Below are 27,905 nucleotides of genomic sequence, written 5' to 3'. Positions count from 1 at the left end.
CAAAGTCGGAGAGAGACCACGTTGGTCTCCCGCCAGCCGTGGCAGGGGCGGGTCCAAGAAGAGGCAGGACCGAAAGGGGCGGGGTCGGAAAGAGGCTGGGCCTGGAGGGCGGAGCCGCGGCCGTGGCGCCAAAACGCGAACATGGCGCCGGAGCGCTTGCGGAGCCGGGCGATCTCCGCTTTCAAGCTGCGGGGCTTGCTGCTGCGGGGGTGAGTCGGCCTGGGCAGCTTGCTGGGCGGGAGGGGAGAGCCAAAGTCAGGCTGCCACGCGGGGCAGCGGGGCGCGCCGCGCACCAGGAGGGGCCTTTAGTGACAGACCCTTAAAAAGCTGTAAGAAGAGACGTGCGTCTGGCACGGTAGTCAGGCTGCGATGCCGTCTTACTTAGGTGCCCCGAAGTTCGCGCAGGGTCGGAGAGTTTCTCCCCGGCGAGTGGAGGCTCTGTAGCTGCAAACCGAGCCTCAGTAGCGGTTTATTAGCACTGTGACTTAAACACCTCTCAGAGGCCCCCCCGAAGTTTTTGCCTCCCCAAAATGGGAATCATAGCAGCGCGATTTGACGTAGTTACTGAGACCTCAAATGAGACATTTGGGAAAACCCATAGGCGTATCAGTAACTGTCAACTTTTATTGTTGCAGAAATTGTAGGCCCTGCCAATCTTTCCAGTTTGGGGTCAGGTATTATCCCAGAGAGAGTTCCTGCAAAGTTAAAAAGTGGGTAGGTTTGAAACATGTTTCTAGGTCTCCTCCTTTTTTATTTTTTTAAGGTTTTTTTTTTTTAACAACTTCTGTGATAGATTTCCTGGCCATATCTGTGTTTTCTAGGACCTACAGAATGAACCTTTCCAAGATTTTTCTCATTAAATCTTTTTTTTTTTTTTTTTTTAAGACTACAGTATTTACATATTTGAATACCTGCCAGATAGGATACACTTTTCTGTGCCAGGTTTTGATTACTCATGTTGTGTGTGGAGAGTGGGGTTTTTTTTTTGTTTTTGTAATGATGAGTTTCATGGGACTTTTAACTTTCTTTTGGGTTAGTGGTGAACAAGGGCAAGAGAGGATATGCTCTGGGAGAAAAATAATGAATTTTGTTCAGTTGATCTCATACATTTTGAAAATGTGAGCAATTGATCAATTACTCTTTCTTTCTCTTCACGTAGAATTTGACCTAACAGTAAGCTGTCATTAATTAATTCAGTTAAATACACTGAAATCTATTAGCTGCGAAGCCTGTTCTGGGGCAAGGGAGTAGGAGAGAGTAAGACATTGTGGAGCTTGTGGGGGGGAGGGCAGATAGTGTATTAGTTATTTATTGCTGCATAACAAATTAACCCAAACTTAGAGGTTTAAAACAGCACACTTATTTTCTCACATTTTCCGTCAGGCAGTAATTCAGGTAGGCTTAGTTGGGTCTTCAACTTCAGGTCTCTCCCAGGCTGGAGTCAAGATGAGGTCATCTGAAATGTCAACTGGATAAGATTTACTTCCAAGCTTATTCAGTGTTTGGCAGTATTTCTGGTCCTCCAGGATTGCTGGACTGAGGGCCTCGGTCCTTGCTGGCTATTGACTCCAGGTCACCCTCAGTTCCTTCCCATTTGGGCCTCTCTAACATGGCAGCTTGCTTCATCAAACCCAGCAAGAGAGAGTCTGCTAGCAAGAAGCGAGTCACAGTCTTTTGTAATCTAATCATGGAAGTGATAGTTTGCCATTTGTAACATTTTGCTTTTAAAATTACAATACAGTTGGCTGCCCTTGTGGCTCAGGTGGTTAGAGCGGGAGCTTTAATTCCCGCATGGGATGGTGGGCTGCACTGAGATTGCAACTAAAATTGAAAACAGCAACTGGACTTGGAGCTGAGCTGCGCCCTCCACAACTAGATTAAAGGACAACGACTTGGAGCTGATGGGCCCTGGAGAAACACACTGTTCCCCAATATTCCCTAATAAAATTTATTTTTTAAAAAAAGAAACAACCTCTTAAAAAGTTTTTTTTCAGCGTTTTGGAGTTTATTTTGATTGGGGAGATTCATGTGATTTTAATGTGTCTTGCTTCTATGATTATATTCAAAGGTCAAAGTTTTTCTAGCCTAGTTTTTTTCTAATTTTACATTTGAAGACAGTGATGAAATTACTGGAATTGACTTTAAGCAACTGCATTATCAAATTAATAAATATGTATTTAAGTGTCTGTTATGTTCAGGACACTGAAGCAGATGGAGTCGTGTCTTAAATGTAAAATAATAAATAGTCCCTTACATTTAGGCTAATGTAATGTATCAGAGCTAAGGTATATAAGAGATTTTTAACAATTTCAGGAGGAAGGGGAGATTGCAGCAGGTAGGGCTGCTCTGGGAAGAGACGTGATTTGGGGCTTTCAGAATAGTTATATTGGCAGGGGATAGAAGGAAGAATTTGTTCAGAAAGCACAGGAAAGGTGAGTACCGTGTGTCCCCGAAAATAAGACTGGGTCTTATATTAATTTTTACTCCAAAAGACGCATTAGGGTGTATTTTCATGGGATGTCATCCTGAAAAATCATGCTAGGGCTTATTTTCTAGTTAGGTCTTATTTTTGGGGAAACATGGTACTATTTGCAGGGAGGAGTGAGTGCCAGATTGATGAGTGTTTGCCAGTTTTTGGTATACAGCTTTACCCTTAATTACCAGTGGCCTGCCTCATCTTTTCTTTCCCTCTCTTATCAGTGAAGCTATTAAGTACCTCACAGAAGCTCTTCAGTCTGTCAGTGAGGTAGAGCTTGAAGATAAACTGGAAAAGATCATTGATGCAGTCGAAAGGCAACCCTGTAAGTGACATTTTCTGATAGCTCTTAAATTGTTAATATACTTCTACATCGTCATGTAGATTTATAGGTTTAAGTAGAAGTTGAGGATTCAGTATGAAGCTGTCCCAGCATTATGAGACATACCCCTCGTAGCAGTCCTTCCCAAGGGGTAAGCTCTAGTTCCTTTGGAACCTTAGTCCATTCCCCAGAGACTCTTTTACAGTTCTCTCCCATTGTGGAGCTGTCACCGCCATCTTTTCTGCACTTGACTTCTAATTTTGATCTGGTCCTTTATCGTCACTTGTGTCTCTCTGCGTCCTACTACCCTGTTTCCCTGAAAATAAGACCTAGCTAGACAATCAGCTCTAATGGGTCTTCGGAGCAAAAATTAATATAAGACCTGGTCTTATAGTAAAATGAGACCAGATCTTATATTAATTTATGCTCCAAAAGACACATTACAGCTGATTGTCCAGCTAGGTCTTATTTTCAGGGAAACATGGTACTTTGTCTTACTCAAGTTAGGTACTCCTAAATGTTTGGGGGGGGGAAGGAGTAAGTGAGCAGGGCTAATGCCCTTATTGCTTTAGCCTTTCTTCAGGGATCTTTTTTTAAGCACTTAACCATTTGCCATGAGTATGGGCCTATAAGGGAAAAATGCTCTTCTCCTGCAAAAACATGTCCAGTGTTTCTAGAGCACTGAAGGAGAGACTTGGGTGCACCTTGCTCACATGTTGGATGGATGCCAGTTTCTTTAATTATATAGGATGAAATATGTCCTATGATATAGGAGAAATTACTATTGTATCTCATTTTCACTTCTAAAGGCAGAATTTTAAATACATCTTTGCTTTAAAAAATTCCTTTATAGTTGAAAATTTAGAAAATGACTAAATTCAGAAAATTACTATTCGTGAAATAAAGATGGCACATGGTATTTTGCCTGAGGACATCCGAGTGTGGCTAAGGGCGCCCAGTCTGGAATCAGGCTTAGGTTTGGGTTGCTCCTCACGCCTTCTGTCTATGTTCTTGAGCAGGTTGTTCAACCTCTCAAAGTTGCACTTTCCCCATCTGTAAGATATGGGCATATAGGGTGGCCGGTTTGCTTGGTGGTTAGAGCACGTTGCTCATAGCACCAAGGTCACCGGTTCGAGTTCCACATGGGCCAGTGAGTTGCACCCTCCACAACTGGACTGAAAACAATGGCTGGACTTGGAGCTGAGCTGTGCCCTCCACAACTAGATTGAAAAAATGACGACATCCTGGAAAAACACACTCTTTCCCAATATTCCCCAATAATAATAATAAATTTTGAAAAAGAGGAAAAAAAAAGATATGGGCATATGAACATCAATGTCAGAGAATGACTCATGGAAGAATGCTTGTAAAGGACTGAGCATAGTGCCGTACACTTGACTAAGGGCTTAATAAGTGGTAGCTGTGACTGTTGTGACTGTTACTATCATGGCTACTGAAACATAGCACTTGTGATCAAAAGTTATGTTAATGTAACCAGGAGCTTACAAAGGTGTTTTTGTAACTGAATTTATATTACTAAACAATATTTAGAAGAGTAAGGCCTTTGACTGTGTATTAAGGCACTACAAGTATGTGAGTGTGGAAAATTAAGGTATTTGGGGTATGACTTGCTCATGTTCTGATCTACCACTTTTTTCCTCCTAAAAAACTAAGTAGTGAGAATCTCTGGGTTAGTATCTGCAGATGATTTATAGGATGAAAACTGTGTATGGAGAGAACTAATTTTTATGCCTGTTTATGAAATTTGACTTTCACATTCTCTTTTAGTGTCATCCAACATGATTGAACGATCTGCGGTGGAAGCAGCTGTCCAAGAATGCAGCCAGTCGGTAGATGAAACAATGTATGTGGAAAAAACGAACTTTTTCCCCATGTTGGAGGTGTCATTGAATACTTACTTTAAATTATTTTCCTGGGAGAAATTAATTAATGGTCGGCATTTCTATAGTGGTTATTTCCTAGTGTCTCCTTTTAAGTGATAACCTGCGTTATAAACCTTGTTACGAGGTGACTCATCTTTACTGTTTTTTCCTAGGATTTGAGGCTATTGTATTGTTTGTACAATGACTGCTTTTGCCTCTTACCCAACTTTATATTCTGTAGGTTATGAATGAATTGAATTGAACATTCAGAAGTATGATTGGCTTTTGCTCTTAGGAAAGTGCTGAGCCCAGAGACTTTCTGAGACGTGACTTGAGTCACGTGGCGAATGGCAAATGAGGGTTGAACCTCAATTTTATGACTCTTTCTCCTCATTCATTAGAGCTTAGGGATTTATATGGCAATACTTTTTCTGGGTTTTTTTTTTTCCCTGAGTGTCCCTCTTTTTTCTTCCTTTTGAGTATGAGTCTTCTTTCCAAGTTCACAGGGTTTAATTGGGAGGAAAGCATCAGGGAAAATGGATAAAGACAGTTTTAACTTTCACAATTTTTTCCTATTTGGGGCAATGGAGATAATTGAAAGGAGTCATTACTCTAATTTTGTCAGTAGTTTTAGTTCCCTGTCAGAACTTATTAGAACTGCAAAAACAATAGAGAAATTGAGGAATTTTAACTTTATCCTTGGAAACTCATCATATGCTCCAGTCAGCCGGTGTAGAGGTCCAGTGGGGCTGAATGGTAAACAATCTTTGCAACTTCAATTGTCAGAAAGTCATTGTATTATAGCACAAGAGAGAGGCTCTCATGTTTATAGATGAAGAAATGGCATAATGAGTTTAATAACTTGCCAAGATTGATCCTCTAGAGTCTGGTGGAGCTGTGCGTAGATTCTAGGTTTTCTTTCCCTTTTTTTTTTTTTTGAAGTTTATTGGCGTCACAATGGTTAGTAAAGTTACATAGATTTCGGGTGTACAATTCTGTATTACATCATCTATAAATCCCATTGTGTGTTCACCACCCAGAGTCAGTTCTCCTTCCATCACCATATAGTTGATCCCCTTTACCCTCATCTACCACTCCCTTACCCTCTGGTAACCACTAAACTCCTGTCTGTGTCTATGAGTTTTTGTTTCCTCATTTGTTTGTCTTGTTCTTTTGTTGTTTTCAGTTTTATATACCACATATCAATGAAATCATATGGTTCTTGACTTTTGCTGTGTGATTTATTTCGCAATTGTACATTTTTTTCAAGTCCAAAATTCTCTGCTATTCTATACTTAGTGCTACCACCAGGGTGGCATAAATGTTTTTTGATCATTTTCAATTTCAGAAATAAACAGAGTTTTAGGGAAGATTTTTTTTTGGTTGGAATATTTATGCAATAGTGGTATGAATTCTTTTTAAACCTCTTTCAAACGTGGCTACATTATTAACAGTATCTGAAAGTAAAATTATTTTGTTGATTTTCCTTCTCTAACACTATAAGTGTTGGATATGGCCAGAATGTGGGGGGTGGGTTCTTTTTCTATTTTATATCTTTTCCTGGGATATTTTTGTGTAATATTTTGGCATAAAAAAATTGTGGGAAATGAATCATATCCTTTAGTAGTATTGTAGCTAATAAAATTAGTACATATGGGGAGATTTGTTTCAGATGTGACTATTTTATATGTAAATGTTCTTTTTCAACACATGACATTCTTAATTAGAAGTTAACTTCACTACATTTTTTGTTTGCTTGAGCATATTGGCAATGCTTTCTTGTGTCTAGAGAGGAAAATGCACAAGCTAAAAATTTGACCACTGTATTGTTTTTGACACTATAAGAAATTGTGTATATGACCTGTAGAAAGTATGTATATACAACATAAGATGATAATGCAAGTTTTTATGTTCATCTAGAATACTGATGTTTTAGTAAATCATGTCTATGTTTTTGTGGGATGTTTTTCAGAGAACATACTTTCAATATCATAGGAGCATTTGATATTCCACGCTTTGTGTATAGTTCAGAAAGAAAAAAATTTCTTCCGTAAGTATTTCATCTATTGATTTTAAGCTAATTTCAAATGTACCTTTTTTTCAGAAGCTATATAGTCTCATTTCATTTTTGTCCTACCTTTGTGTGTTATGATAGTCACAAATAGACATTCTTTTTTTTCCAGTCTATTATTGACCAACCACCCTGCACCAAATTTATTTGGAACAGCAAGAGATAAAGCAGAGCTGTTTCGTGAACGATATACAATTTTGCACCAGGTAAGTGGGCAGTTGGTGGAGGGCGGGGAGAAGAGACTTTCAGCTTAGGTAAGAATCAGGGATAATTAAAGGATGAAATTTTGTAGTCTAAAGTTTGTCATTCAATAGATTGTTATTGGGGTCTCTATTTTTGAGACCATGTAGGGGATACAGAAATAAAAAAGATACTTTCCCCTTAGCAATCATAATGATGAGAAGAATAATAGCTAACATTTATTACATGCTTTTGATATGACAGGCACCGTTTATCGCTTTACAGACATTATTTACCATCAGTGTGTGTATACGTGCTATTATTCCCATTTTACAGTTGAGGAAACTGAGACGTAGAAAAATTTAGTAACTTGCCCAAAGAGCACATCTAGTGAGTAGAGACTGGGTTTCAATCCAGGCTGACTCTGGATCCCAGCCTTTGCTTTCTACACTATACTACCTTCAAGCAGCTTACAGTCTGTGAAATTAAATACATTTGCATCAATAAAATATAAAGTGGAATTTTATATGTGCTATAAAAGAGATACTAACAGAATGAATTCGATGGAAAAATCAGGAAAGCCTTCAAGGAAACGGTGGCATTTGACATGGACTTTTATTGGTTTGACCTTGTGGCAATGGGGAAAAGGTGGTGGTAACAGTGTGAACAGATACAGCAAAGGGGAAAAATGGACTGTGTCCAGGAAATAATGAACAATCAGTCCACTTCACGTGGAGGGACAGGCAGAGGAATAGCAGGGGATAAGTTTGGAAAGGCAAATGGGAGCCAAATTGTGGGAGAGCCTGGATGCCACTCTTGGGAGTTGGGACTCTTCTTGGTACAGGGAGTCTCTGGACTACCAGAGACTCGGTCGCAACTGGGTTTTTTTGAGCCCTTCCTCTGCCAGCAGATTTTGGGAGGAATTAGAGTGTGAGACAGGACTTGCAGGAGTCTGGTATTAGTCCTAGCATAAATGATAGCCAGCGGGAAGGAAGTGGCAAGCGGAGCAGACGGGACGGCACTGGAGCAGGGGAGCCATGGTTCGTGGTGGCTGGCTGCGTGTGAAGAAGGGAGAGTAAAGACGCAACAATGACTAAGGCTTTGAGTCTGAGAGTAGAACGGCAGAATAATGGTGATATATTAACAAGCAGGAACAAGCAAATGTTTGAGGAAGATGGTGGCAGGTTCTGTTGTAGATATTTGAGTTAAGGTCACTAGGAGGATATCGGGTAAAATGGACATCTGGGGCTAAATAAAGTGATCTGGGCAGAGAGAGACTTAGGGGGCATCTGCCTATGGTAATAGACGGAACTGAAGGGATGAGATCCTAAGCAGGAGAGGCAATAGAAAAGGGGAGACGATGGAACTTGGGGTCCAGGCCAGGATGGTGATAGGCAGAAGCGCGAGGTTTCAAGGGAGAGAGGACGTTCCGTAGGAGTAAGCAGTGAAAATGGTTAAAGAGGATGAACACTGAGGATGTCAGTCTCTCCTCGCATCGCCTACAGACTAATCTTCCCAGACTAATGTAGCTCCAATGTCAGAAGCCTTTCGAGGAAGTCTACTGCCTGCTGAATTAAGTACAAATTATACTTAATATGTGAGCTCTGTCACACATTTTTAGCCTAATCTCTGCTTTTCCTCTCATCATACTCTGCTGGAGCCAAAATTGAAGTATGGAATTGTTGTTTCTGTTTCTCCCACTGTTTGTGACTTTTACTATTCACTCTCTAGACTCTTCCCTCACTGCTCTTCCCTCTTATCTCTATTGTTGAAACCCTCCTCGTTCTGGAAGGCTTTTCTCAAAGGCCTCTTCTGAGGCCCTTCTTGATCTCCAGTTTGTTGCAATGTCTTCCTGCTTTAATTTAAACCACTGACTACTCAGTAGGTCCCCTAGGTCACTTATTAGAGTTGGCCCTGGCTTGCATTTGGGGTGCTTTATCCCTGTTAACCAAACTGCCAACTCCTTGTTTATTTCCTCTGCCACATTTGAAGATGCTCAGTGAAGACCACATTTCTCTTTCTTTCTAAAAAATTATGTTTTAAAGCCTGTTGTATTATTTTAGGTGTGTCACTTAACCCTCTGAGCCTCATTTTTTCTCATGTGTGAAATAAAAGGGTTGAATTTTATTTCAGTCCATTTATATTTTCCTTGCAATTGTCTGCCTGAAAGCAAATCTGATTTTATCATTAACCTACTTCAAAATCTTTGTTTTCCATTCTCTATAAGATTAAACTCCTTGGCTTGGCATACAAAGTCTATATTGTCAGGGCTCTTTTATTGGAGGTTACAGGAACTCAAATTGACTAAAACAGAGAGGGGAATTTATTGGCTTGTATAATGCAGAAGGCTAGAGGTCTACCTGTTTCAAGCGTGGGTGGACCCAGGTGATCACACAGTGTCATGAGGCATCTACCTCTTTATATCTCGTAGTAATTCTTAAACATTGATTTTACTTTCAAACTAATTCTCCCCATGAGGTGACAGTGATGGCCAATAGTTGCCTTAGCAACTCTTGGAAAGAGAGTTCTTTTCCACTAGTTCTAGCGACCATCTTTTATTGGCCCAGCTTGAGGCACTTGCTCAATCCTGAACCAGTCCCTGGCCAAGGGGCTAGATGGAGTACCTTGATTCACTAGCCTTGGTGGCCTGTCTATAAAAGGAGGAAAGGGCAGCAGCTCTACGTAAATAAACTACATGGCCCGACAGCGGGGGAGGGACGGCTTTCCAAACAGAGGCTCCAACTCATCTCTTGCCATGTTGGACATCCTGCCTCACACACCTCATGAGCTAACTGTACTCAACTTCGCAACAATTCCTAAATACTTGTTTATTCTTACCACTCTCCTGTGACACCTTCCTTCCTCTATCTGAAGTGTCCTTCCTCTATCTGAAGTGTCTTGTCTCAGCTCCTTTTGTTTCTTACTAGTAGCATTTAGGGTCCTTTGTTGTGTTGTGACCTGTGGGCACTTTCCTCTCACTAGTCCCCTGCTCTGAGGATGACAACTTGGTGTTGTCTTCATATCCTCAGGCCAGAGTTTGCTGCTGCCAGGTACACAGAAGACCATTAAAATAATTTTCTTAACAATTTTATTTTTAAAATTATATTTCTAGATATCTGTACATTAAGTTATGTGGGTTTTCAAATTTGTTGAGAATAGATAATAGAAACATTGGTGTAAGGACTGTTTTGTCAAATAGGTTCTGAGGAGACCCAGCCTCTTGTAAGGTTCATCAAATTCTCTGCCATGTGAGATGAGAATTCATGATGCTAAGTAGTCTGATACTAAAACGGTAATATCAGATACTGCTCAAATACTGTTTTAATGAATCTTAGTTTTAAATGTCTGCTTCAGTAATTCATGTGAATCTTTCTTTTTTGTAGAGGACCCACAGACATGAATTATTTACTCCTCCAGTGATAGGTTCTCACCCCGATGAAAGCGGAAGCAAATTCCAGGTGAGAGCATTATCCTAGTTATTTAGGGGGTGTAAGTTTAATATTTATTGCTCTTTCTAATTTATTGAATGTAAATGAAAATGAATCACTAGTAACTTGAGCTGATTGACCTGTGCATGTCCACTGTGGATAAAGTCCATGCCCTGTGTCCTGGGCCCTAGAAATCTCTACTAGAAGCAAGTACTTCCTTCTTCGGGGCAGCACCTGAGACGGTGGTAGCCCCCACCTAGTCTTTGGCCACCACGACAGATCCCCAGTGCTCCTGGGCCACTTGCTATGTGCTACCCTGGCTTTCTGACCAACTCGCAACATTACCCTTCCCGCCCTCACCCATACTCCAAAATACTGGTCCTTGCCCGGCCCAACCCTCCAGTGACCACCCTCACTTGTTCAACTAAAATGTGCTGTAACCATCGGAGTGAAAACTTTACTTAAAGCACCAAGGAAACAACATCTGTAGAATGGATGAGAGAGCACAGATAGGCCACGGGGCTGTTGGGACCCGAGGAGCACGGTGACAGGGAGAATGTTTTCTTTCACGTGCGCTCCTTTCACTGTTATCCTCTTATACCTTGGGAAGTGATTGCCAGCTAGCACTGTCCCTTCTGTTCCAGCAACACGCCTAGTCACTGGCAGTCCATCTGTGGCTTTCTTGCCCTCTCTAGTGCACAGAACCCTGCTGGGGGTTAGTCCTTAGCTGCTTCTATCAGGGCCCCCCAACACTTCTGCAGGGTTCCACTTAGGTTCTGAAGAGCCCAGCGTCTGGTAAGGTTCATCAGATTCCCTTGCCAGAATTAGATCAGAATTCATGCTAAGTAGTCTGACAGATGCTCAAACTATAATACCAGATAATGTTCAAATTAATGTTCGATGACAGCAACATAAAGAGAAGATGTTTATGGTGTTTGACAGTGTCTGCTTTTAGCTTTTATTAAGAGAAAAAATTATACTAAGTTTTAGAAATTGACATTACTTATATTTCCCTACAAAAGACCATCTGTGTGTTTTCTTATATATATATTAGGTTTCCTGTGGCAACTCAGATGGCCACAGCCCAGAAGCATTATTTCTCCTCTCTTCTTTGCCAAAGTAACTTTAAAGCTTAGCCAAATAATTTATTGTTCTTTTCAGTATTTTCAGTCCCTGATGGCATACTCCTTGTTTGAACTACCACTTATTGTACCTGTATGGTGATTTCCCTTCACAGACTGAAAAAATGCTGTCCTTGGGAACCCTTTCTTCTATAGCTTTGTACTGTGTTGCTTGCTTGCTTGCTTGCTTGATTTTATGTAAATTGCAATATTTTTCCCAGTCTGTAAATTGTCTTTTTATTTTATTCTCTTAACTGTCATTTTGAAGAACACAAGTTCTTAATTTTGTTGAAGTACAACAAACAATTTTTTTAATGGATCATATTTTTGGTATTGTTTCTAAGAAATCTTTACCTAATCCAGTTTTTAGAATACAGGTTTTGCATATCTTTTTCTTCAGATTTATCCTTAGTGTTTCATTTTTTGAAAACTATTTTGAATGTACATTATACTCCTGTGTTGCTGTACGTTCATGTTTTTTAAGAGGAACTCCCATATCAAATATTAATAGTAATTATTATGGGATGATGAGATTACATATGCCTTTATTTCTTCCTTCTCTATATTAAAAATTTTTTTCTATAATACATATGTATTCTTTGTAAAAAAAGCCATTATGTGGTAAAGGTAAAAGAAGCTCTACCTGGTAATTCCTATAAAAATGAAAAATGATATACCCTTTCGTCCAAGCAATTCTATTTAGCTTTTTGTAGGATAAAATTATATTTTCTAAGTTTTGTTTGATTTTCTACTGTAAAGTAGGTATAAATACTGAAATGTACACTCAAAATTTACTTATTTACAAAAAGATTAGTGTCTTAAAAGAATGTATTTTTAGTCTTTAAGAATTTATTTTGTTTTATTTTAGCTTAAAACAATAGAAACCCTACTGGGCAGTACAACCAAAATTGGAGATGTGATTGTTCTTGGAATGATAACACAGTTGAAAGAGGTAAGTTAAGCTTAATAAGCATCAAACTTATTTGCAGCCTGCAGATTGGTGAAATGTCAGTTACATAAAACATTTCTACAGAGGGTACAGGAACATAGTCTTCACGAAGGCTCTTAGCTCAGTCACCAACTAACCTTTTCATCTGTGTTTGGTTTCCTGAGCTGACATCAGGAAGGAGTGTGTTATACAGGCAGTTTGCACAGACTGAAAGCAGTCCCCCAGTGACCTCTGGTGGAACTGAGAGTAAGGAGTTTCTGAACAAGCAAAGCTGCAGACCACATCCTTGTCCCTTGGAGACTCTGTTGACTCTCAGAGGTCTCTTGTGCGGCCCGTGTGGCAGCCACCAAGTGTCCCTCTTGCCATCTGTTGATCTTCAAAGGTCATTCTTTAGGGAATTAGGCATCTGAGTCTAATTAAGTGATTGGTCTGAGGTCACTAGACTAGTAAATGGAAAAGCCTACACTAGGAATTGTTGATTTTTAAAAAATGTATTGCTCACTATATTCCATTGTCAAAATTGTTAGTGTTTTATTTTGTCATAATATTCATTTTTACATAAATGTGGGCATATTTCTTTAAATTTGTTTTTAGGGAAAATTTTTTCTGGAAGATCCTACAGGAACGGTGCAACTGGATCTCAGTAAAGCTATATCCTTCACTTTTGTTTTCTTAACTATATAGCCTTCACTTTTATTTTTTTTACTCTATGAGTTAGGGAAATTGATTCTATGTCATTCTCAAATTTAGCTATTTGGGTTCCCAGTGTAATTTCCATATGGTGGTGTAGGAATTTAGAGACATAATCCTAAATAGAGACCGGGAAAAAAAAACCCTTTGACTCCCCTTATTTGGAGAATCCAGACAAATTCCTGAGGAAGTTTATCACTAAGAATTACCTATGCTGTCAGTATTGCAAAGCCACGTCTTAGAGTGTGACATGAGGCTGTTTCAACCTAAACATTTTTAAGCTGTGATCTAGTCACAGTTTCAAATGTGAAGTCTTTGAATTTATTATTTAGAAGTCCTTTTGGGCCCAAAATGTATGTTGACTTTATCACTACCTCAAGCATAGGAATGAAGTTATTTTCCTTAACAGTTGTGTACCAGTTCCATAGTGGTTTATACACAGAATCATGCTTTGTCTTAGCAGAAGGTAAGGCAGTATATTCTTTTTCCTGTCCTCCTCGTCAGTCTACAGTAAAACCATTTCTACACTGGCTAAAATATGTTAGCATGGTATAATTTGGGACAGTGTTAATTATGAGAGCATACCTTTGACATTAAATAACTCTCAGACTGCTAATAGGCATGGGTTTGTTTTGGGGTGATGAAAATATTCTGAAATTAATGGTGATGGTCATGCAACTTGTGAATATACTAAAAAAACACTGAATTATATACTTTTAAAGGGTGGATTGTATAATATGTGAATTAAAGCTCAATAAAGTTAAAACATTTTACATAGGGTCATAAAATGAAACATTTCCTAATCTGCGTACCTTATCTCTGTACTGAAACACATATTATGAAATAAAAAAGTGAGAAGTCTTCTAAATCTATTTGTATTTCATGAGGCTTTTTAAAAAATAGAACTGGGACTATCTCTGAATGTGAAGTTGTCCTGCAGCTCAGTGGGACTGGTAACTTCTGTAGTTAGTTGCTGGGATGAGTTGATAGCCCAGCATTGCTGCTTTGTGTTCCATAGTTTTGTCCTTTCAAACAAGAAGGAGAATTGGACAAATGAAAGTGATTTGTTACTTATGTTTTTTCAGGTTGGTTTGAAGATCAAGTGTTTCATGTCAATGCCTTTGGATTTCCACCCACTGAACCTTCTAGTACTACTAGGTATAAAAATGTTCGACTTAAACGCTGTAGGAATTTTGTTAATACTGGCAGTAATGATTGTAAGATAGTATATCATATGTCAGTGATTATAAGGCCTTGGGCTTGGTGTCAGAATGCAGAGAGCAAATGGGAGTTAGGAGTCTGGGCATTATATGTACCTGAAAACTAGTCGACTGACTCCAGATTCATTGCAATAGCATCTCTGTACTTTGACTTCAACCAGGAAAGATCTCCAGTTTGCCTTTCTTACTTGTCTGTGTAGTGTTGATAAGGTCAACTGAGAGAAGAGATAGGAAAACACTTAGAGGAATATAATTCCTATGTTAATATAAAGTTCTTATTTTGTATTCTAATGAAAGTTACAAGAGGCAGATTCTATAGCTCTAAGTGAAAGCATCATCATATTAAAGCTAATCGGAGAGGAGTGAGTCCCCTGTCACTTGAAGTATTTGAGCAGAGGGTGAATGATGGTATAAAAGTTGGTGGTGGTGGGCTGTGGGTTGAATGTAGTCTACAGACCTTTCTTTCTTTCCGCTTTGAGATTTTAAAGCACATTTTGAGTTAGTATCCAACATAAAAAATAGGAGATTTGTCATAAAAATCTAGATTTCTGAGTTCTCTTGAACCATCAGATCTGGCAACATGGCGCCTGAATTCCTACCTGGCTACAGATCTCTTGCAGTGACTGCCACTTTGGGTAGGGCATGTGTGTGCACCCTAGCTCGTGCCTAGTCAGCCCCAGCTGCTGGTGCTTTGATATCCAGTGTTTCGTTCCTGAAGCCTAGAAGCATTTGAGTTTGCTACCTCTGGGGGAAGCAAAGTTGCCTTCTGATCCTGAGGTTCTATGATGATGGTGACGATTTCAAGAAGCGTAAGGATTAAGATTTATTCCTATTATAGATACCTATATAAATTCAAGTACAGAGGCCATGTTTCCCGGCCTGGGTCCCTGGCAGGGCAGCCTCGGCAGGGCAGCTCCCCTCCCTGGTTAAGTGCTGGTCATGCTAAGGGGAACACAGGCCCTCCTATGCCAGCTCACTCTTAAGTGAATGCTTTTAATGCTAGTTTGTGGCTTTTTACAACATAATAGGTTTTCTTTGAAATATATTCAAAGCAAAATTGCTGTGGTCTTGTTTTAGTTTCATACAAGCTTCAGAATTACTGCTTGGAAAGGAGAGATAATGGAGAAAGCTGGCCAGGAGTATTACCATTTGTTTCAGTTTAGCTAAGACATCATCATTGTAATGTCTCAAATAATTTTCCATTTAAATTACCCCATTTTCTTGAAATTGAACTGTTTTGTGTATGTTTAGTACACCAAGGCTGGTATGAGGTGTCATGAAATACATTAAAATAAAATAATCGTTTTGTTCCTGTTATGATTATAAATAACATTTCTTTTAAAATACCTTCCAAATAGAATTCAGAGGGCTGTTTTCTGGTGATCAGTGGATTCAACAGCATATTTTATTGAGTATCTTTTATGTGTAAAAGACTGTGTTAGGGATACAAATAAGTATATACCATGGTCCAGTCCCAAAAGGATTTACACTGACCTAATGCCTTCCTGCCATTGTTGTTTATCATATAATTTTTTAAGGATACTGATTTGCTGGGACTTTATTGCCATTTGCTCAGTCTTTCACTGGGACAGGGCATGTGACTTACGTTTTCTGAGTCCGAGGTGGTGTTAGAGTTCCTAGAATTCCTAGAATATAGCTTTATTTCCAAATTTGACAGCTTAGGAAAATAGGTACTGTCAAGCCTTCCTCTTCTCCTGTATTTGCCTCTGATATTCCTTGAGCCATGGACAGAGATGTTAGTAAGGCTTTTCTGAACTTTGATTGCTTGAGAATCAGCTTAATAGGTATTTCTTTCTGCGATGCTCGGGGTTTTTTCTTGGTATATACTTAATTGAAGTCACCATACAATTATGTCAACTTATTGCATTCCTCTGATAACTGCAAGGTTATAGCTGTAAGATCATGCCTTCAACAATGCCAAGTTCAGCTGGAGGCAGCAATAACAGCTGCCATGTCTGAATGCTCACAGTGTGCTAAGCCCTGTACCCTCAGGGCTGGTCCCAGCATACCTCCAGATAGTCACAGTTCTGCGATGTAGGCTAGCCTTTGGAGACATCCTTAATTCCTTAGAACAAATTTCTAGAAGTGGAATTGTTTGGTAAAATGGTTAGCACTTTTTTTGTGCACTTTTATTAGATATTGTTCAAGTTGAGTACGTATTTCTCTTTCAACTACATAGGAAATTATGATTTATTTTAATATTTGCTTTAGTCAGTTTTAAAAGGCACAGATATAGCCTGTTAAGAATTTTATTGGCCAGATTCGCTCCGAGGCCGCGGCAGAGGCTGAGGAGTAGGGTTAGACGGACGGACCAGGGATTTGGGCGGCGGCCGCCCGAGGGAGACAGATCCCAAAGGAAGACTGCCACGTGGTAATTTAATCAGTGTAAATGAAACTAAGGAACAATGGAGGTGGGAGGTGAACTGATACTGATGACTTAAATGACTCTGTTTTCTGGTGATGAAGAAAATGCTGGGACTGAGGATATAAAGAATGAGATAAATGGAGAATGAATTTCGGCATCCTCCGTTAGCCAAGCTAGAATTAATGCCAAGGCAAAAAGGCGACTGTGGGAAAACTCATCCTCGGCCTCTGGCAGAGGCGATTCAGTCGGTGGTAATGGAAGCGAAGCCCTTAGACGTGGAGTAACTCTACCAAACAGTCCAAAGGGAAGGTTTCTAGAAAGGCAGTCCAGACCTGGGACAGGAAGGGCACTACCAGAGAAGGTGATGCGGGAGCCCACGGTGGCTGGGGTGCACCTGGGCAGGTATATGATGTGGAGGCCAATGTGTAAGATCCTAACTATGACGATGACCGTGAGAACTGTGTTTAGGAAACTAGTGGTGCCTTGGATGGAACGGCATTGGAGGAGACTGTACCACCCCTCATGCAGGAGTGTTTTGTGCAGGAAGGTGCTAATGAAGTTGTGGAAATGCTAAGAGATTTAAACCTTGGTGACAAGAAAAGTGAAGTACCAGTGTTGGCGGTGACCTTGGCTTTGGGAGGGAAAGGCTAGTCATAGAGAAGTGACATCTAAGCTTCTTTCTGACCATTGTGGGACAGTAATGAGCACAAATGATGTAGAAAAACCATGTGGTAAATTGTTGAAAGAGCTACCTGAATTAGCATTGGATACTCCTAGAGCACCACCGTTGGTGGGCCAGTTTATTGCTAGAGCTGTTGGAGATGGAATTTTATGTAAGACCTATATTGATAGTTATTAATACAAAGGAACTGTAGATTGTTGTCGTGCAGGGCATCCGGCGGGGTCTCCGCTCCCGCTCCCCATACAAGAACGCAGGATATGGTGAGGCCCAAAAGGAACACCCACGGAGCCATAGATGGGGGAGTCATACCACTATATTCTCTCTGGCGGCACTATACTCTCACTGGAGGCTGGATCCACACTGTCCGCAAACCGCCATCCACGCTTGCCAGCCCAGCCGCCATCTTCTTGCTAGCCCCATTCTTTTTTCTTTCTTCTCTCCTTCTCTCTCCTCCGCTCTCCTCCGTAGCCGCAGCAGTTATATTAGTGGCTAATTGGCTAACTGGCTACAGCTGACGGCCAATCAGCCACAGCTGACGGCCATCTACTACCCGAGCCAGCACTCCTCCACATGAGGCCGAGAGCCTGGAAACTACTTTCTGGGGCTCTGTCCCCACAATTGTGTACAGGCTAGAGCTGCTCTGGACGAGCCTACTGTGCTCCTGAGTTTGTCTAAAGGTGAAAGCGCAAAGACAGCTGTGGGGCTCTGGAGGTGGGCAGCAGTCTGCTATCACCTCCTTGAAGAGACTGACATGCTGCCGAAAGAGTGTTTATTCCCTGGAGACATATCTGAAGCTGAACATTGCCTTAAGGAACTGCAAGTAGCTCATTTTCACCATGAGCTAGGAGTGTGCGAAGCCATTGTAATGGTTTTGGAGTCACCTGGATAAAGTACATTTAAGATGATTTTGGATTTATTAATATCCCCTTGGAAATCTTTTACCATTACTCTAGACCAAACGAAAAGAGGTTATGAGAATTTATAATGAACTTCTGGACATTAATCTGGATGGCCCACATTCATACTCTGTGCTTGAACAATTTGTAGAATGTTTTCGGGCTCAAATAGTTTCCAAACAACTCAGAGATCTTTGTCCTTCAAGAGGCAGAAAACGTTTCTTAAGTGGAGATGGAGGTTGTCTTAAACCAGAAAGCTACTGAATATAACAACTTTTGCAGTCTTAGATGTTATAAAAAATATATATCTGAATTGCAAGAGTTGTTGGCACAGAGTTTTTGTTTTGTTTTGTTTTGTTTTTTCAAAGCACTTGTTTTGGGTATAAGGCATTTCTGAAATTTTATAGACTTACATTTAACGGGAATTTTTAAAGGAAGTCTTTTTTCTCTCTTTGTTTCTCTCTTTCTCTCTTTCTTTCTTTTTCTTTTTTTTTGAGAGTATAAAGGAGGGACAGAAAAGTAACCACTTCTTAAGTGGAATATTCTTATAAGCTACCTTTTTTAAGTGTCATGTTTGTGACTTAATCATTCCAAGTTTTGCAATGATGTCTGACTGCCACTACTTTCTTTCAAAGACAGTGTTTTTGTAGTAAAATCACTGCTTTATACAAAGCTTTATTTAGGGGGTAAAGTTAAGCTGCTAAAACCCCATGTAGGCTGCTGCTGTTGACATACTGTGGTGTGGGAGTATAAAAAAAACAAAACGTTATTTCTTTGTCTTAAAGAATTTTAAGAAAATGAGTCAGTCGTGAGACTTATTCATCTTTCCAGGGAACATACTGATAATCTATTTTTCTATTACACTGGAAAAATGAAACTGGTTCTAGAAAAATGTATGACAAAACGTGAAGCAGTGTTGAAAAACAAGATAACTTTATTTACATCTTCTGTATTGCTTCCTTTCTCATTTTAGAACATTTAAATAAACTTGTTTGCTACAAATAGTACATTTTCATGGTACTATTTATATTGATGGGGAAATAACCTCATTAGATAGAAAGCAGCTAAATTTATAAAATTATTAGAAAAATATCTCCAACAGAATATAGAAGATAATAATTATGTTATAATTACCTAGGGCATACTATGGAAATATTAATTTTTTTGGAGGTCCTTCTAATACATCTGTGAAGACTTCTGCAAAACTAAAACAACTAGAAGATGACAATAAAGATGCCATGTTTGTGTTTGTATCTGATGTTTGGTTAGACCAAGTAGAAGTGTTGGAAAAACTTCACACCATGTTTTCTGGTAGGTTTCATTTTTTTCTCCTCTTTTTTGAACTCTTATGAGGGATCATGTTTTAAAACTAAATTCCTTTTAAAAGTTTATCTTTTTGAGTAGTCCATTTTTAAAAAAACATTGATTCAGCAGTAAGATCTTTTAAATGAGTTCATCTTAAAGAATTACATTTTTACATTTGAAAAATAACTTTGTGTGTGTGTGTGTTTTCATGGTAAATAAGAATTAGTCCTCAGTATAAGAGTGGATATGAGCTTGGGGTTTGGAGGCTGACAGAACTGGGTTTAAGTTGCAGCCTACTTAAATCTTAAGGGCAGGTTACTTAATCTCTCTCAGCTTCTTGGGATATTGTGAGGATTAAATAAGCCACTGCAGGGCCTGGCACATAAGAAGTGTTTAATAAATGGATGTATTATGACTATTACTTTAAATAATACATTATTAAAATATTAAGTTTGTATTATTAACTTATGGTTAAAGGGTTGGGTTTTAAACCTGATTTCTAGAGTAGAAATCATTTAAATTCATTTACTTTCTTATTTTCAGGTTATTCACCAGCACCTCCAACCTGCTTTATCCTATGTGGCAATTTTTCATCTGCACCATATGGAAAAAATCAAGTTCAAGCTTTGAAAGGTATTGAGGGCTATTGAATAAGTGTTTCTACACTTATAAACTAATAAGAAATTATCTAAATTTTAATTTCATTCAAAGGATGTAGGGTTGTATGTAATCAAATATAATTTGATTTTTATGTTCATTATTTGCAAATTAACTTAATATCCCTTTAAAATTTTAGATTCCCTAAAAACTTTGGCAGACATAATATGTGAATATCCAAATATTCACCAAAGGTAATGATTTCTACTCCTGTTATTTTTTATTTAAACAATTTTGTTTAAAAAATAAAAAATGAACCTTAAGTTTGATATCTGGTTATTAAGAAATGAATGGAAGAAAAATTTGAGGAAATTAATACATCTAAGGGAGAAAATTATCCTCACATGATAATGTATATTACACTGTTCTGGAGATTTATAGTGAAAAGTATTAAAAGGATGAGTGGTAATTTCAACCATATTTTGAATTTCTTGATGCTATTCTTAGTGTCTAGAGCTACACTCTCTTCAATATGATAGTCATTGGCCACATGTGTCTCTTTCAAGTTAAATAAAATTTAAAATTTAGTTGCACTAAACACAGTTCAAGCCCTCGGTAACTGGATAGTGCAGATATAGAACATTTTCATCATTCCAAAAGGTCCATTGGATGGTATTGATCTGGAGACTTTTAGTAGTTCATTTATTAGAGTGCATGAAATTTTTAAAATCTTTTTAAATTTATTATTTAATTAAAGGCACTAACTTGCTTTTAGAAAATTGGATAGTGTTGCAATATTTTTTAAATGAATTGTGTTGAATTTTGCTACAGTAGTCGTTTTGTGTTTGTACCTGGTCCAGAGGATCCTGGATTTGGTTCCATCTTGCCAAGGTAAGTTTCATTCAGATTTTTGTAACAGTAAAGAAAATTTTGTAAAATTTAAAAATATATACTGTATCACAAAAATTGTCTTTATAGGCCACCACTTGCTGAAAGCATCACTAATGAATTCAGACAAAGAATACCATTTTCAGTTTTTACTACTAATCCTTGCAGGTAAATGTTAGAATTTTGTGTTATGCTTTCTTTCCTTTCATTTAAAAGTGAATTTAATTCTTAAAACTTGCCTTTGAATTTTGACTGTTGTGAGACACATATATAAAAGTTTCTTTGTTCTCAAAACTTTGGAAATATTTTAACTATATTTAAATAAGTCACCAATAATGCATTTAGAGGCTTGAATAATGGATGGAGATTTTAAAATAGATATTCTCATTACACATCATTTAAGACAAGTGACAATGGGGGAATGAAAAGATTACACATTTACTGTATGTGCCTCTCACGGTGACCACAGGCTCTTCTAAGGGAATACCCCAGGCTTTGGTTCCCTCTTCTCTGCCTACACTCATTCCTGCGGCGACCTTATCCAGTCCCATGGCTTTACATACCATCTATGTTATGACAACTCCCACATTTATATATTTCCAGCTCAAACCTTCTCCCAAACTCCTGACTCATGTGTCCCGTTGCCTATTTATCGTTTTCCCCTGGGTGTCTAATAGACAACTTCAAACCCACAGCCTGTTCTGTATCCTTCCTCATCATAGTTCATGGAACCTTTATCCTTCTAGTACTCAGGCCAAAAACTTTGGGGTTTCTCTCACACGCACTTTTTCAGGCAGTCCTTCAAAACTTTGAAGGAAGATTTCAAAATGTATCCAGAATCTGGCCTCCTCTCTGCACCTCCACCTCTGTGACCCTCTGTCATCTAGCCTGGATTACTGTAATAGCCTCCTTGTTGTTCTCCAGCTTCAACACCTGTCCTCTAGAGTCTGTTCTTAACACTGCGTCAGAGTGATCTTTTAAAATGTAAGGCCCCTTACTGATCCTGAAAGACGGGACCCTTCATGTCAGCAGCAGTAGCCACTGTCATTGCAGTAGTAGTCAGGGCCCTGCATGAGCTGCCTCTGATTTCCTCTCTGATTCCCTCTGCTACTTCTCCTCCTCACTTATGGCAGTCCCAGAGCTTCCTTTCTGTTCCTCAGATGTGCCAGGCACGCTCCGTCCTAGGGCCCCTGCTATACCTGTTCCCTCTGCCTGTAATGTTCTTCCTCTAGCTGCCTAACTCTCTCACCTCCTTCAAGTCTGTGCTCAAATTTCATTATGAGCCCCACCTGTTCTGATCATCCTCTTGGCTGCTCCAGCCTTCTCTCCCCCCACGTGATTCGTTAGCCTGCCTTCTTCTGTATAAAATTGTCATGTTTATTGTTTATTTTCTCTGATCAGCCTCCTCTCCTGAGACTATAAACTGCATGAGGGCTGGGATTTTTTGTTTTGTTCACTCTTTCCTAGAATAGTGCCATGTATATATTAAGAGCTCAATAAATTACTGTCAGATGAATGGATGAATAAATTCTTGTTGAATTTTTGCTGTGGTAAATAATGGGAAGTGGGAATAGCTTTTTTTTATAAAATATTTTGCCTTTTAAATTATCTCATATTTTTTTCTGATGAAGTCAAATTCAACTACTATTCATTTCAGAATTCAGTATTGTACACAAGAAATTATTGTCTTTCGTGAAGACTTAGTGAATAAAATGTGCAGAAACTGTGTTCGTTTTCCTAGTAGCAATTTGGATATTCCTAATCATGTAAGTTAAGTCTTCTTTATTAAACTGTCTTACATGTCTCATGACATATTATGTTAAGCCACTTAATAATTTGCCCTTTTGTTTATTTATGGTTCAAAGTAACTTGAACATACTTTTGTCAGTTCGTTAATTTTTATGACTAAGTCCGTGTTTCTCAACTTTCTCACTGAAGTATCTCCTCATGGGCGATAGAAAGCCCAGAACCAGCAGGAAATTTCTTTGAAGCTTCCTGTTTTGCTTTTAAAACTCATAAATCTTCCATTCAAAATATATGTATATGTTTTAATAAAATGTTCACGTTTATTAACTATTTCCTACATATCCACATCAGGAGGATGTGTAGTGTTTATCTTGTAGCTTCAGGGCTCCCTGACATAAAATTATCAGTACCTGGTTACATGCATCCCCTTTTGAGAAGTATGATTTGAGATCATACAGAGCATTTTCTGTAATTATTTTATAATATTTAAAGCTTATGTAGGCTAAATATCTATTCTTGGCATTACTCAAGCTATGGAGTTATTTTTAGATGAACACAATTAGTAAATGAGTTTATTATATAGGTGTAAGTACAATTGCTCCATTATGACTTTTGGAGGAATAGCTTTCATGGTATATGGTATTAAATTAAAACTCACCGATTTTTACTAAAATACAGGATAGTTCATTTCTCTTCATATCCGTGTTTCCCAAAGCTCTGTGATTCAAAGTTCTCCTAATTGTTTCTTAAATTTTCTAAGTCCTTTTAGTAATAAATATTTAATTTGAAATTATTTGTCAGCTGTTTTAACTTTTACAAATAAACTAAAGTTTGTTTTGTGTCATTCTTTTTAGTTTGTAAAGACTCTCTTGTCCCAAGGACACCTGACTCCTCTACCCCTGTACGTCTGCCCAGTGTACTGGGCATACGACTATACTTTGAGAGTGTACCCTGTGCCTGATCTACTTGTCATCGCAGACAAATATGATCCTTTCACTCTGACCAACACTGAATGCCTCTGCATAAACCCTGTAAGAATGTAGTTAACATTATTATATAGTCATAGTTTGTCAAGCTTAGCGTGGTATTGCTTTAAATTTAAAATATGTATTTAATAAAGTTACTGTTGCAGTAAAAATATACTATTAATGAAATTTTGAATTTGGTATACACAGAAAGTTCTTAAACTTTAAGTATGTGACTATAATGTGACTTTTTCTAAAAAAAAAAAAATACACCAAAGCTTATAAATCCATGAGTATTTTTCCCTTCAAAGTAACTTACTGTGTTTCCCCGAAAATAAGACCTAGCCGGACAGTCAGCTCTAATGCATCTTGACCTTAAAAATAGGAATTTTGAAAATAGGAGTTCTTTTATAAAAGTTGAATAGTCACTTACAGGCCTTTTTCTCCCCAAAGGGTTCTTTTCCAAGAAGTGGATTTTCATTCAAAGTTTTTTATCCTTCCAGTAAGACAGTAGAAGATAGGTAAGTGTGCCTACAGAAACAACTAGAAGGAGCTGTCTGGTGTTCTATTGCTAAAAATCAGATGTTTTGTATGTTGCAGTGACCCATTGGAAATGTTCTAGGCTAACGTAATTGTGGTCATGCTGTGTGACACAGAATTTTATGTACTTATGGCACATTTGTGGTGAACTAGATCAAAAACTGTCTTCTGAGGTAAATCTCAGACCAGCTGTTGAGGTGGGCCAGTTCTCTTACAGGCTGACGCCTCATGATGTTCTTATTATCTGAGAGGTCAGCCCTGCCCTCTACCTGGCTGATTCTCAGAACCCCGGCAATCTGCCTTAAATTGGCAGCAAAGAAGTTGGGGGAGGGGTGCAAGTGTGGTGAGCATGAGGGATTGGGGCTGGCGGGAGGCCTTAGGGGAAACAAGAATAACCACCTGGTAGGTAGTGGTTTTCAAAGGGCAACCTATAGACCACCTGCTTCCGAATCCTCTGGGGTCTCTGTTAAGAATGTTAAGTTCCAGAATCACATGGCTCTGTAGTTGTAGGGCCCATGAATATGCATTTTGATGCTGTTTCCTTGGATTTAGGCATCCTAACATGCTTGTCAGTTAATCAAATGCATTTTGAAAAAGCCTCCCCTTCCTGTTGAGAACAAGTAACCAAATAACTGCCTTCCAGTTTAGAACATAAACTCCAACATAGCCCAATGGTCTTGTTTTTTTTTTTTTGGTAATTAACATATTTATTCAAATAAAAATCAGCAGTTACAGGACAAAATTTCAAACAATGCTTCAAATATAAAATTGAAAAGGAAAAATAGCTCTGCTCCCTAACCCTGACCCCTTAACTGACTTAAGTTTCCTATACATACTTCTTGAAAACAAAGTTATGCGTTATTCTAACTGCTCAGTACTCATGGAGGATTGAAGTCCATTCACTTATGAGACATTCTAAGTTTTATCCTTGGATTCAGTCATTTGACATATATACGATTCTTACTGTATTCCAGGCACTGCTTAGTTTTGGGAATATAACAAGACGGACGCTTTCATAAAGGTCACAGATATTCTAGTCTCTATTTCATAAGCTTGACATGGGTTTGACTTTACCGAGCTCACACTGAGTCCTAAAATTAGTAACTGATATGGAATGCCTTCAGGTGAGGGCAAGGGCTCACCACTCCCTGTTGTCTACACCCGGATGCCCGAGGACATCTGATTTTGTGACCCCAGGACTAAGTCACCTCTGAGGGCTATCTACCTGGAGCATGCTTTTGTCCTCCTTCCGACTGACTTTTACTGAAGTGAGATTTGGAATAAAATTTATCCTGCTATGAAAACCAGTACTGGGAACTTTAAACAGGTCTCAGGACAAGAGAAATCTGTCCCCAGCCACTGTTTATGTTTATTTTAGAGGGACTGTAAATCTTCTAACAGTCCCTTCCCTTTGGCTGCTAGGAAGCAGTCAGATGTGCAGCCCGTCTCTGCAGCTGCCCAGGAATTACAAGCATGGTGCTCACTTCGGTGGCATATACTTTCAAAAAAGAAAAATTGGAACAAATTACAAGCATAAAAATTGGGTGCAGCCCTGACTTCATCTTTTCTGACCTTTATTTTCACCTTACCTGAGTTGCCTCATTTTAGTTACTTTTATCTTTTTATTATATCTATCTCTACAAACCGTTTTTTATTCTTTTTTATTGAGTTGGGATGTAAGTAAATAAACCACAATGGGAAATTAACTGATTTATTATGATAGCACAAGACACTTCCGTTTTACTTCTTGTAATGTTCCTCGATTGCCATGCAGAATTGTTTGTATTCTAAGCACTTAATAGATTTCCATGACAGCTCTTAACACACTGTATTAGAAATCACTTACGTGCCTGTCCCTCTTAAAAGTTTCTAGCTTGACTTGCAGTTGATGCTGTTTGCTGAGTTCAAATAGTTGGTTCTTTTATCTTCTGTGGACTCAGATACTGAAAACAGTTAGCATAATTTCCAAACTATAATTTCGTATTAATAATTTGAGGAATCTTTTCAGTGCTGGATCGAACAGGTTGATGCATGTTTTATTTTTGACAGAACAAAAATTTTCAAGATACAGTGGAATGATTTGGTCTGCTTGCTACTTATTTTCTCCTGAGAAATCTTTTGTTATAGTATTTGTGGAATCCTATTGTAGAGTTAATCACAGAAATATAGTCAAAATATATAAAGTTAACTGTTTCAATGTGTACTCTCAATTACAGTTGTTTTATTTAAAAGCACAGTATTGGTGATGTAATGGAGAAATACCCATTCTCACGCATATTTGGTCAATTAAAAAAAGGTAAAAACCTTTATGGAGGGCAATTTGACAAGATTTTTAAGACCTAAACTGCACACCAGCAATTCCATTTCTAGGAATTTATCCTGCTGGTATACTGGGCTTGTGCACAAAAGTAGATACTGCTGTTTTTATTGTAGTTTCTGTAATAACAAACAGGTTAAATGTATATTCATTTAAATGTATATACTCATAAATTAGAACTTCTAATTTAAGTTTGAAAGCCTTAAAGGGATTAGTTAAAAAATTATAACTACCGGGCCACCCCGGTGGCTCAGGCGGTTGAAGGCTGCCGGTTCGATTCCCACATGGGCCAGTGGGCTCTCAACCACAAGGTTGCCAGTTCTATTACTCCAGTCCCACAAGGGATGGTGGGCAGCGCCCCCTGCAACTAAGATTGAACACGGCACCTTGAGCTGAGCTGCTGCTGAGCTCCCAAATGGCTCAGTTGGTTGGAGCGCATCCTCTCAACCTCGAGTCCCGCAAGGGATGGTGGGCTAAGCCCCCCACAACTAGCAACGGCAACTGGACCTGGAGCTAAGCTGCACCCTCCACAACTAAGACTGAAAGGACAACAACTTGACTTGGGAAAAAAAAAATTATTTTAACTACCTTGTTTTCCTGAATATATGACCTAGCAGGACAATCAGCTCTAACGCATCTTTTAGAGCAAAAATTAATATAAGACCCAGTCTTATATCATTATATTATATTGTATTATATCCAATCTTATATTAATTTTTGCTCCAAAAGATGCATTAGAGCTGATTATCCGGCTAGGTCTTATTTTCAGGGAAACACGGTATAATGTATTTATTGCTAATTGAAAAAAAGGTGTAGAATAGTGTTTATAGTAGATACTGTGTATGTGTTTTTATAGCATATACCCACATACATAAGTATATATATATGATTTGACTAACTTTATAAAGATATATATACAGTTGCTGCTGGGGAGCAGAAATAGAGTGTGAGACTGACGTATTTTTCCCTGTGTCACCTTTTCAATTTGGAACAAGATGCATGTATTGACCTATTTCTTTAATTAACTAAAACTAAATATTAAAAAATGTCCAATAACTTAGATTTCCATAATGTTTAATTTTATATTTTCTATTTTCAGCAAACTTCAAGGTTTTTGAGAATCTTAAAAGACCACCTGAAGAAACAAAATTCATCAATTTTCTGCTTTTAATATTTTATGTAATTGTGATACTAAGTTACAATAAAGTTATGGTAAACTCTATAATGTTTAAATTTGTATTTT

General features: G+C 38.5%; 1 protein-coding gene and 1 pseudogene across 1 annotated transcript; both read left to right on the top strand.

Moving 5' to 3' along the window:
- The first annotated feature begins 113 nt into the window (after positions 1-113).
- POLE2 (DNA polymerase epsilon 2, accessory subunit) lies at positions 114-27,905 on the top strand. The gene is made up of 19 exons (XM_019736052.2): positions 114-209; positions 2,701-2,801; positions 4,587-4,662; positions 6,654-6,731; positions 6,865-6,958; positions 10,316-10,390; positions 12,350-12,433; positions 13,025-13,081; positions 13,538-13,586; positions 14,206-14,278; positions 19,443-19,615; positions 20,153-20,242; positions 20,406-20,460; positions 21,038-21,097; positions 21,185-21,262; positions 22,752-22,860; positions 23,695-23,871; positions 24,259-24,326; positions 27,762-27,905. The coding sequence occupies exons 1-19, from the start codon at positions 142-144 to the stop codon at positions 27,778-27,780; spliced, it is 1,584 nt and encodes a 527-aa protein (XP_019591611.2). The 5' UTR covers positions 114-141; the 3' UTR covers positions 27,781-27,905.
- LOC141570631 (programmed cell death protein 4-like) lies at positions 14,793-19,433 on the top strand (annotated as a pseudogene).

Source organism: Rhinolophus sinicus, linkage group LG03 (assembly GCF_036562045.2).
Source record: "Rhinolophus sinicus isolate RSC01 linkage group LG03, ASM3656204v1, whole genome shotgun sequence".
In the NCBI taxonomy this organism is placed as follows: Eukaryota; Metazoa; Chordata; class Mammalia; order Chiroptera; family Rhinolophidae; genus Rhinolophus; species Rhinolophus sinicus.
This window is presented reverse-complemented; position numbering and strand designations above follow the sequence as displayed.

Coding starts and splice junctions, on each gene's coding strand:
- POLE2 (XM_019736052.2), top strand. CDS start 142: ATGGCGCCGGAGCGCTTGCGGAGCCGGGCGATCTCCGCTTTCAAGCTG. Junction 210..2,700: donor CGGGGCTTGCTGCTGCGGGG/GTGAGTCGGCCT, acceptor CTCTCTTATCAG/TGAAGCTATTAAGTACCTCA. Junction 13,082..13,537: donor AACTGGATCTCAGTAAAGCT/ATATCCTTCACT, acceptor ACAGTTGTGTAC/CAGTTCCATAGTGGTTTATA.